The sequence below is a fragment of the Coregonus clupeaformis genome, unplaced genomic scaffold (genome assembly GCF_020615455.1).
Source record: "Coregonus clupeaformis isolate EN_2021a unplaced genomic scaffold, ASM2061545v1 scaf2554, whole genome shotgun sequence".
Lineage (NCBI taxonomy): Eukaryota > Metazoa > Chordata > Actinopteri > Salmoniformes > Salmonidae > Coregonus > Coregonus clupeaformis.
The window spans coordinates 42,497-53,925 of NW_025536008.1; the positions used below are offsets into that span (position 1 = coordinate 42,497).

The 11,429-nt window shown below is 50.7% G+C and overlaps 1 protein-coding gene and 1 long non-coding RNA gene across 2 annotated transcripts in view; one reads left to right on the forward strand and one right to left on the reverse strand.

The window, feature by feature from the left end:
- Window positions 1-1,597, forward strand: part of LOC123488896 (protein CLEC16A-like) — a gene marked incomplete at its 5' end in the record, with an annotated part of 40,151 nt that extends 38,554 nt beyond the window's left edge. The window contains one exon of the mRNA XM_045219638.1: window positions 1,149-1,597. Within this exon, the coding sequence (XP_045075573.1) occupies window positions 1,149-1,597 (449 nt within the window). The remainder of the gene's footprint in view (window positions 1-1,148) is intronic.
- A 720-nt stretch (window positions 1,598-2,317) lies between these two features.
- LOC121557205 lies at window positions 2,318-3,322 on the reverse strand. The gene is made up of 2 exons (XR_006660328.1): window positions 3,158-3,322; window positions 2,318-3,068 (listed from the first exon to the last, which is right to left on the reverse strand). It is a non-coding gene; the product is annotated as an uncharacterized LOC121557205 (long non-coding RNA).
- Between the last annotated feature and the right edge of the window lie 8,107 nt (window positions 3,323-11,429).

The following is an 11,429-nucleotide window of genomic DNA, read 5'->3' on the forward strand; positions in this document are numbered from 1 at the left end:
ACAGCCCCTACAGGGTAACACACCACCAGTACTATATCAGCTAACAGCCCCCTACAGGGTAACACACCACCAGTACTATATCAGCTAACAGCCCCTACAGGGTAACACACCACCAGTACTATATCAGCTAACAGCCCCTACAGGTAACGTACACACTCAACTTTGATAGCAGTTACCTGTAGCGTTCATTAGCTCTAGATGCTAGCCTTAGATAGCAGTTATCTGTAGCGATCATTAGCTCTAGATGCTAGGCTTAGATAGCAGTTATCTGTAGCGATCATTAGCTCTAGATGCTAGGCTTAGATAGCAGTTATCTGTAGCCTTTATTAGCTCTAGATGCTAGGCTCAGATAGCACTTATCGGTAGCGATCATTAGCTCTAGATGCTAGGCTTGGATAGCAGTTATCTGTAGCGTTCATTAGCTCTAGATGCTAGGCTTAGATAGCACTTATCTGTAGCGATCATTAGCTCTAGATTCTAGGCTTAGATAGCACTTATCTGTAGCGTTTATTAGCTCTAGATGCTAGGCTCAGATAGCACTTATCGGTAGCGATCATTAGCTCTAGATGCTAGGCTTAGATAGCACTTATCTGTAGCGATCATTAGCTCTAGATGCTAGGCTTAGATAGCAGTTACCTGTAGCGTTCATTAGCTTTAGATGCTAGGCTTAGATAGCACTTATCTGTAGCGATCATTAGCTCTAGATGCTAGGGCTTAGTTAGCAGTTATCTGTAACGATCATTAGCATTAGATGCTAGGCTTAGTTAGCAGTTACCTGTAGCGATCATTAGCTTTAGATGCTAGGCTTAGATAGCAGTTACCTGTAGCGATCATTAGCTCTAGATGCTAGGCTTAGATAGCAGTTACCTGTAGCGATCATTAGCTCTAGATTCTAGGCTTAGATAGCAGTTACCTGTAGCGATCATTAGCTCTAGATGCTAGGCTTAGATAGCAGTTATCTGTAGCGATCATTAGCTCTAGATGCTAGGCTTAGATAGCAGTTACCTGTAGCGATCATTAGCTCTAGAAGCTAGGCTTAGATAGCAGTTATCTGTAGCGATCATTAGCTCTAGATGCTAGGCTTAGATAGCAGTTACCTGTACCTGCAGCGAACCGTATGAAGATAACATTAACCCTCTCCTCCTCAGATGACGAGACGTTCTTGGAGCACACTCCTCCTTCGTCCTCCGGTGGAGAGGGGAGGAGGAGGAGGGGAGTTAACCGGGTCTTATCCCTCCGTCCCACCCGTCCCAGCCCTGGCCCCCCAGCCTCACCCCCTGCCTCCCAGCCGAACATCTCTCTGCTGACGGACGACAACACAGACTCTCTGAGCGTAGAGTCGCTGACCCTGCTACCCCCATCTGACCCGCCACACCTACACACGCTCAGCTCTCACACACACCTCGGCACTGATATGGCTATCAAAGAGGAGGAGGAGGAGGAGGAGGAGGAAGAGTTAGATGAGGGCGTGGAAAAGGAAGAAGGGAAGCAGCCAAAGGAGGAAGTGGAAGGGGCGGCGATGGAGGAAGAGGAGGCGGAGACTGAAACAGAAAAACAATTCGAGAACGGCTGGAAGCAGAGGCGGGAACGCCACTGAGCAAGATACGCCCCCAGAGGCAGAGGGAGACACGCCCCTTTCTCTGGATGCAGCTGCATCAGAAGGGGAGGAGACTGGTCAGGACACACCCACTGGAGAGGAAGCAGAGAAAGACACACCCCCAGAAAGAGGACACACCCACACAGCCTGAGTAAAGAGAACACACCCACCCACCCCACACCTGAAAGGGGGATACGAGAGTAGCCCCCTCTCTAAGATCACCCCTCCCTTTCCAGTTGTGATTGACAGCTCTCTGGCTCCTCCCACTTGCCTGCTAGCAGATGGCTAACTAACAGAGGTGTGTAGTTCCCTGCCTGTCTCTCACACACACAGAGAGAGAGAGAGAGAGAGAGAGAGAGAGCGAGAGAGAGAGAGAGAGAGAGAGAGAGAGAGAGAGAGAGAGAGAGAGAGAGAGAGAGAGAGAGAGAGAGAGACAGAGACAGAGACAGAGACAGAGACAGAGACAGAGACAGAGAGACAGAGAGACAGAGAGACAGAGAGAGAGAGAGAGAGAGAGAGAGAGAGAGAGAGAGAGAGAGAGGAGAGAGAGAGAGAGAGAGAGAGAGAGAGAGAGAGAGAGAGAGAGAGAGAGAGAGAGAGAGAGAGAGAGAGAGAGAGAGAGAGAGAGAGAGAGAGAGAGAGAGAGAGAGAGAGAGAGAGAGAGAGGTCCATGTGAGCGCCTGTGTATATGTGTGCTTGGCTGGGATTCTGTTGCTGGTGCTTTTACAAAGCAGCTTTTATACTCCTCTCAACATTTCATCATTCTACTGCACATGGAGAAAGACTCTTTCATAAAGACATGGACTATGGATGGACTACAACACAACAGTGTGTGTGCAGACTACTAACAGTCCTGTTCTCAACCATCAGAGGGATATATCATGACTCTTCAGCTTCTAACCTGAACCAATACAGGGGGGGGGGGACTCCAAACTGACCTTTTTTAGTGTCTAGGGGGCAACTTCACCTACGGAAGCTTTCTAACTGCAATAATCTTGTGCAACTTCACCTACGGAAGCTTTCTAACTGCAGTAATCGGGGCAACTTCACCTACGGAAGCTTTCTAACTGCAGTAATCGGGTGCAACTTCACCTACGGAAGCTTTTTCTAACTGCAGTAATCGGGGCAACTTCACCTACGGAAGCTTTTTCTAACTGCAGTAATCGGGTGCAACTTCACCTACGGAAGCTTTCTAACTGCAGTAATCGGGTGCAACTTCACCTACGGAAGCTTTTTCTAACTGCAGTAATCGGGGCAACTTCACCTACGGAAGCTTTCTAACTGCAGTAATCGGGTGCAACTTCACCTACGGAAGCTTTCTAACTGCAGTAATCGGGGCAAGCTTCACCTCACGGAAGCTTTCTAACTGCAGTAATCGGGGCAACTTCACCTACGGAAGCTTTCTAACTGCAGTAATCGGGCAACTTCACCTACGGAAGCTTTCTAACTGCAGTAATCGGGGCAACTTCACCTCACGGAAGCTTTCTAACTGCAGTAATCGGGTGCAACTTCACCTACGGGAAGCTTTTTTCTAACTGCAGTAATCGGGTGCAACTTCACCTACGGAAGCTTTTTCTAACTGCAGTAATCGGGTGCAACTTCACCTACGGAAGCTTTCTAACTGCAGTAATCGGGGCAACTTCACCTACGGAAGCTTTTTCTAACTGCAGTAATCGGGTGCAACTTCACCTACGGAAGCTTTCTAACTGCAGTAATCGGGGCAACCTTCACCTCACGGAAGCTTTCTAACTGCAGTAATCGGGTGCAACTTCACCTACGGAAGCTTTCTAACTGCAGTAATCGGGCAACTTCACCTACGGAAGCTTTCTAACTGCAGTAATCGGGGCAACTTCACCCACGGAAGCTTTTTTCTAACTGCAGTAATCGGGTGCAACTTCACCTACGGAAGCTTTTCTAACTGCAGTAATCGGGCAACTTCACCTACGGAAGCTTTCTAACTGCAGTAATCGGGGCAACTTCACCTACGGAAGCTTTCTAACTGCAGTAATCGGGCAACTTCACCTACGGAAGCTTTCTAACTGCAGTAATCGGGGCAACTTCACCTCACGGAAGCTTTTTTCTAACTGCAGTAATCGGGGCAACTTCACCTACGGAAGCTTTTTCTAACTGCAGTAATCGATAGGAGGTATTCATTATCAAATGTAACCGGTAGTGTGATTCTGTTTAACAACTGGAGCCAAGAACACACTGAAACTATGGTGTCTCCTCCCTCCATCTCCCCTGCTTTTTTTATCTCTCTCTCTCTCTCTCCCCTCCCTCTTCTCTCCCTCCCTACCCTCTCTCTCTCTCTCTGTGTGATATATAGATAGTGTTCGTATTATTGGCCTGTACATTAGTCTTAAGATTAATCACTTTTCTTTTTATTCTGTACAGCCTCAGTTCGAAAGGAGTGATATGAAAGCAAAACTCTCCTCCTCCCCCCTCTCTCTCTCCCCCCCGTCTCCCTCCTCCCCTCTCTCCATTCCTCTCTCTCTCTCTCTCTCCTCCCCCTCTCTCTCTCCCCCCAACCTCCCCCCCTCTCTCTCTCTCCTTCCTCCCTCTCTCTCTCCTCCCCCTCTCTCCATTCCTCCCTCTCTCCCTCCCCCTCTCTCTCCCTCCCCCAACCTCCGCCTCTCTCTCTCCCTCCCTCCCCCTTCTCTCTCCATTCCCGTCTCCCTCCCTCCCCCCTCTCTCTCCATTCCCCCTCTCTCTCTCCCTCCCCCTCTCTCTCCCCCCTTCTCTCTCCCTCCTCCCCCTCTCCCTCCCCCGCTTCTCTCTCCCTCCCTCTCTCTCAGCCCCATAGTGTAAATATGCTCCCTCAATGCAGAGTGGCGTTGCTCTAGTGTTTTCAGGATGTCTGTAGCTCTGTAAATGCTATCAGCTTTTAAACCTGTAATAAATACTAAATTACCAACAGAGAAAGGATTCATTAAAGATCTGCAATAAATGATTCTACTGATTTTAGACCTGCAGTGCTGTTATTTGAAGTTTAGTATTGAAGGAACATGTTATTTACTGACTGTGGTGTGTTAGACGGTTGGTTATTTGACTGACGTGTTCTAGTTGTGAATGTAGATTGTTTCTCAAGTGTGTGTGTGTGTGTGTGCACGCGTGTTAATGCTGCCTGTGTGGATTCATGTGTGTACGTGCGTGTTTCACATTGCCTGTGTGCGTGCGCATGTGTGTGTGTGTGTGTAAGCTGTAAACAGACCACTGTTCCAATCAGTGATGTTTCCTCAGAAGAGAGGCTGTTAACTTGCTTTTCTGATCATGTATCTTCATGGGAAACATGTTTGTTCTGTTTTTGATGCTGAAGCGAACCAACAAACCAACAATGAAAAGTTTAGAATACCTAGCTAGCTCTATAAGGGATGTTTCAAAGACACAACATGGCTTCAACTAGGTTCAACTTCCTTCAATAGAGAGATGGATCTCTCTCTCTCTCTCTCTCTCTCTCTCTCTCTCTCTCTCTCTCTCTCTCTCTTCTCTCTCTCTCTCTCTCTCCTCTCTCTCTCTCTCTCTCTCTCTCTCTCTCTCTCTCTCTCTCTCTCTCTCTCTCTCTCTCTCTCTCTCTCTCTCTCTCTCTCTCTCTCTCTCTCTCTCTCTCTCTCTCTCTCTCTCTCTCTCTCTCTCTCTGCCTGTCTGTCTCTCTCCATCTCCATCTCTCTGTCTGTCTGCCTGTCTCTCTCTCTCTCTCCATCTCTCTCTGTTTGTCTGCCTGTCTCTGTCTCTCTCTCTCTCTCTCTCTGTCTCTGTCTCTGTCTCTCTCGCTCTCTGTCTCTGTCTCGCTCTCTGTCTCTCTCTCTCTCTCTCTCTCTCTCTCTCTCTCTCTCTCTCTCTCTCTCTCTCTCTCTCATCTCTCTGTCTGTCTGTCTGTCTGCCTGTCTCTATCTCTCTCTCTCATCTCTCTGTCTGCCTGTCTGTCTCTCTCCATCTCTCTCCATCTCTGTCTCACTACATCTCTCTGTCTGTCTGTCTGTCTGTCTGTCTGTCTGCCTGTCTCTCTCCATCTCCATCTCTCTGTCTGTCTGCCTGTCTCTCTCTCTCTCTCCATCTCTCTGTCTGTCTGTCTGCCTGACTCTGTCTCTCTCCATTTTTCTGTCTGCCTGTCTCTGTCTCTCTCCAACTCTCTGTCTGTCTGCCTGTCTCCGTCTCTCTCTGTTTGTCTGCCTGTCTCTGTCTCTCTCCATCTCTCTCTGTCTGTCTGTCTCTCTCTCCATCTGTCTGTCTGTCTGCCATCTCTGTCTCTCTCCATCTCTATCTGTCTGCCTGTCTCTGTCTCTCTCCATCTCTCTGTCTGTCTGTCTGCCCACCTGTCTGTCTCTCTCCATCTCTCTGTCTGTCTGCCTGCCTGTCTGTCTCTCTGTCTGTCTGCCTGCCTGTCTCTGTCTCGCTCCATTTTTTTTTCTGTCTGCCTGTCTCTGTCTCTCTCCATCTGTCTCTGTCTGCCTGTCTCTGTCTCTCTCCATCTCTCTGTCTGTCTGCCTGTCTCTGTCTCTCTCCATCTCTCTGTCTGTCTGCCTGTCTCTCTCTCTCTCTCCATCTCTCTGTCTGTCTGTCTGCCTGACTCTGTCTCTCTCTCCATTTTTCTGTCTGCCTGTCTCTGTCTCTCTCCAACTCTCTGTCTGTCTGCCTGTCTCCGTCTCTCTGTTTGTCTGCCTGTCTCTGTCTCTCTCCATCTCTCTCTGTCTGTCTGTCTCTCTCTCTCCATCTGTCTGTCTGTCTGCCATCTCTGTCTCTCTCCATCTCTATCTGTCTGCCTGTCTCTGTCTCTCTCCATCTCTGTCTGTCTGTCTGTCTGCCCGCCTGTCTGTCTCTCTCCATCTCTCTGTCTGTCTGCCTGTCTCTATCACTCTCCATCTCTCTGTCTGTCTGCCTGCCTGTCTGTCTCTCTGTCTGTCTGCCTGCCTGTCTCTGTCTCGCTCCATTTTTTTTTTCTGTCTGCCTGTCTCTGTCTCTCTCCATCTGTCTCTGTCTGCCTGTCTCTGTCTCTCTCCATCTCTCTGTCTGTCTGCCTGTCTCTGTCTCTCTCCATCTCTCTGTCTGTCTGCCTGCCTGTCTCTGTCTCTCTCCATCTCTCTGTCTGTCTGCCTGTCTGTCTCTCTCCATCTCTCTCTGTCTGTCTGCCTGTCTCTGTCTCTCTCCATCTCTCTGTCTGCCTGCCTGTCTGTCTCTCTCCATCTCTCTCTGTCTGTCTGCCTGTCTCTGTCTCTCTCCATCTCTCTGTCTGCCTGCCTGTCTGTCTCACTACATCTCTCTGTCTGTCTGTCTGTCTGTCTGTCTGTCTGTCTGTCTGTCTGCCTGTCTCTCTCCATCTCCATCTCTCTGTCTGTCTGCCTGTCTCTCTCTCTCTCTCCATCTCTCTGTCTGTCTGTCTCTCTCTCCATCTGTCTGTCTGTCTGCCTGTCTCCGTCTCTCTCTGTTTGTCTGCCTGTCTCTGTCTCTCTCCATCTCTCTCTGTCTGTCTGTCTCTCTCTCCATCTGTCTGTCTGTCTGCCATCTCTGTCTCTCTCCATCTCTATCTGTCTGCCTGTCTCTGTCTCTCTCCATCTCTCTGTCTGTCTGTCTGCCCACCTGTCTGTCTCTCTCCATCTCTCTGTCTGTCTGCCTGCCTGTCTGTCTCTCTGTCTGTCTGCCTGCCTGTCTCTGTCTCGCTCCATTTTTTTTTTCTGTCTGCCTGTCTCTGTCTCTCTCTGTCTGCCTGTCTCTGTCTCTCTCCATCTCTCTGTCTGTCTGCCTGTCTCTGTCTCTCTCCATCTCTCTGTCTGTCTGCCTGCCTGTCTCTGTCTCTCTCCATCTCTCTGTCTGTCTGCCTGTCTGTCTCTCTCCATCTCTCTCTGTCTGTCTGCCTGTCTCTGTCTCTCTCCATCTCTCTGTCTGCCTGCCTGTCTGTCTCTCTCCATCTCTCTCTGTCTGTCTGCCTGTCTCTGTCTCTCTCCATCTCTCTGTCTGCCTGCCTGTCTGTCTCTCTCCATTTCTCTGTCTGTCTGCCTGTCTCTATCTGTCTCTCTCCATCTGTCTGCCTCTCTCCATATCTCTGTCTTGCCTGTCTGTCTCTCTCCATCTCTCTGTCTCTCTCTCTGCCGTTCTCTCTCCGCAGCGTGGCCTAGAAGACAGGAAAGAGAGGGGGAGGGGAGGGGAGAGGAGGAGAGGGGGAGGGGATAGGAGGAGAGGGGGAGGGATAGGAGGAGAGGGGGAGGGGATAGGAGGAGAGGGGGAGGGGATAGGAGGAGAGGGGGAGGGGGATAGGAGGAGAGGGGGAGGGGAGAGGAGGAGAGGGGGAGGGGGATAGGAGGAGAGGGGGAGGGGAGAGGAGGAGAGGGAGGGAGGGAGGGAGGAGAGGGGGGAGGGATAGGAGGAGAGGGGGAGGGGAGAGGAGGAGAGGGGGAGGGGATAGGTCTCACCACGGAGCAACAGAGTGACAAGAAGAGACCTGTTAGACTAGGGATGTCTCTCTCACACACACAATACACACACACACACACACACACACACAACACACACACACACACACACAATACACACACACACAATACACACACACACACACACACACATACACACACACACACACACATACACACACACACACACAGAGAGAGACATTAAGACGAGGAGAGGGAGAGATCTGTGCATCAAAGCAGAGACAGAAAGTGTGTTTTCATGTGGTCTGTCACCGGCTGTGTGTTCTGTTCTATCTCAGTCTCTTCAGGGAAACGTGTGTGTGTGTGTGTGTGTGTGTGTGTTCCTGGTAATGGGAGGCTGCTGAATGTGTGTGATGTGTTTCTGTCTAACCACAACCCTTAAAGAGGGCTCGTGTTCCAGAGCATCTAATGTGTGATGCACTTTAGGTAAATTGTTACTGATTTGACTGATCTGCCAATGATAAAGTGTAGGTATGGTGAAAGGTAGTCGCCTCGATGTTGAACAAGCCCTATATTATTGTGTCGATAAGACATAAAGGCCTACATAGCTGAGGAGACAGGAGAGAAGAGGAGGAGAGGAGGAGAGGAGACAGGCCTACATAGCTGAGGAGACAGGAGAGGAGAGGAGAGGAGAGAGAGGAGACAGGCCTACATAGCTGAGGAGACAGGAGAGGAGAGGAGGAGAGGAGAGAGAGGAGACAGGCCTACATAGCTGAGGAGACAGGAGAGGAGAGGAGGAGAGAGAGAGAGAGGAGACAGGCCTACATAGCTGAGGAGACAGGAGAGAAGAGGAGGAGAGGAGAGAGAGGAGACAGGCCTACATAGCTGAGGAGACAGGAGAGGAGAGGAGAGAGAGGCGTGGAGAGAGAGGAGAGGAAAGGAGAGGAGGCAGAGAGAGGAAAGGAGAGGAAGTAGAGAGAGAGGAAAGGAGAGGAGGAAGAGAGAGGAAAGGAGAGGAGCCAGAGAGAGGCAAGGAGAGAGGAACGGAGAGGAGGCAGAGAGAGGAAAGGAGAGGAGGCAGAGAGAGGAAAGGAGAGGAGGCAGAGAGAGGAAAGGAGAGGAGTCAGAGAGAGGCAAGGAGAGGAGGCAGAGAGAGGAAAGGAGAGGAGGCAGAGAGAGGAAAGGAGAGGAAGGAGAGAGAGGAAAGGAGAGGAGGCAGAGAGAGGAAAGGAGAGGAGGCAGAGAGAGGAAAGGAGAGGGAGGCAGAGAGAGGAAAGGAGCGGGGCCAGAGAGAGGCAAGGAGAGGAGGCAGAGAGAGGAAAGGAGAGGAGGCAGAGAGAGGAAAGGAGAGGGAGGCAGAGAGAGGAAAGGAGAGGAGGCAGAGAGAGGAAAGGAGAGGAGGCAGAGAGAGGAAAGGAGAGGAGGCAGAGAGGAAAGGAGAGGAGGCAGAGAGAGGAAGGAGAGGAGCCAGAGAGAGGCAAGGAGAGGAGGCAGAGAGAGGAAAGGAGAGGGGAGGCAGAGAGAGGAAAGGAGAGGAGCCAGAGAGAGAGGCAAGGAGAGGAGGAAGAGAGAGGAAAGGAGAGGGGGCAGAGAGAGGGAAGGAGAGGAGGCAGAGAGAGGAAAGGAGAGGAGGCAGAGAGAGGCAAGGAGAGGAGGCAGAGAGAGGAAGGAGAGGAGGCAGAGAGAGGCAAGGAGAGGAGGCAGAGAGAGGAAAGGAGAGGAGGCAGAGAGGAAAGGAGACGAGGCAGAGAGAGGAAAGGAGACGAGGCAGAGAGAGGAAAGGAGAGAAAAGGAGAGGAGGCAGAGAGAGGAAAGGAGAGGAGGCAGAGAGAGGCAAGGAGAGGAGGAAGAGAGAGGAAAGGAGAGGGGGCAGAGAGAGGGAAGGAGAGGAGGCAGAGAGAGGAAAGGAGAGAAGCCAGAGAGAGGCAAGGAGAGGAGGAAGAGAGAGGAAAGGAGAGGAGTCAGAGAGAGGCAAGGAGAGGAGGCAGAGAGAGGAGAGGAGAGGAGGCAGAGAGAGGAAAGGAGAGAGGAAGGAGAGAGAGGAAAGGGAGAGGAAGTAGAGAGAGGAAAGGAGAGGAGGCAGAGAGAGGGAAAGGAGAGGGAGCCAGAGAGAGGGAAGGAGAGGAGGCAGAGAGAGGAAAGGAGAGGAGGCAGAGAGAGGAAAGGAGAGGAGGCAGAGAGAGGAAAGGAGAGGAGGCGGAGAGAGGAAAGGAGAGGGAGGCGGAGAGAGGAAAGGAGAGGAGCCGAGAGAGGAAAGGAGAAGAGCCAGAGAGAGGCAAGGAGCGGAGGCAGAGAGAGGAAGGAGAGGAGGCAGAGAGAGGCAAGGAGAGGGGGCAGAGAGAGGCAAGGAGAGGAGGCAGAGAGAGGAAAGGAGAGGAGGCAGAGAGAGGAAAGGAGAGGAGCCAGAGAGAGGCAAAGAGAGGGAGGCAGAGAGAGGAAAGGAGAGGATGCAGAGAGAGGAAAGGAGAGGAGGCAGAGAGAGGAAAGGAGAGGAGTCAGAAGACCGATAGCGAGAGAGACATATGAAAGGCTCAGTGTTAATGACTACATCAGGGAAATCCCATTGGAAACAGCAGGCTTGGCGCGCTACCATCAGTGACCTGACGCAGGTTGTATTACCTGATTGTAATAAGATCAAATAATATTGAGATAGAGTGTGTGTGTACACTTCTACAGAAATCAGTCACAAACTCTGTCAGACACATGAAACTCTTCACTTCTCTAAAACTGAAATACTATGAATGAAACACACAGTCAGTTGAAGAAATTCCAAGGTAAAGCTGAAGATTCTTGGAATTTTTTTCGCACTCAGTAATCATCTACGTACTGACAGCATCACTACCAGTGTTTCCCTGTCGTTGCGAATCAGATGTGTGATTTTTACATGGAGGTTATCGACCTTTCACCTTCTATTACTCATCACGAGCTGTTCTGACTTAACCACACACACACACGGCGAGACAGGCTGGCCTCTCTGACAGAAACATATTTTACTGACAGACCTCTATTCTTCACTTCCCTCCACTTCTGGTAATAGACCGAGACCACACTACACACACACTACACACACACACTACACACACACACAGCGTTTACTATCATAGCTCAGCCCACCTGGCTCCTTGATGCGTCACCGCAGTTACCTACTGTACCCAGCGTTGTCACAGCAACCTCACACACACTTTGTCTGTCTGTGTGACTGATGAATAACTACCGCTATGAGTCATATCAGTTTAGTGACACACACACACACACACACACACACACACACACACACACACACACAATACACACACACACACACACACACACTCTAGAGCTGTGAGTTGACCTCCCTCTGGTTGTGCTTAACTGTTACGTGTAGGTAACTTCCTGCTTTAGGTAACCTAGCTGGCTCTAGATCTGTTCCGGGCTTCAGGTCACTCCCATTGTCTTACAGCAACGCACAGACCGACAGGAAGACAGGC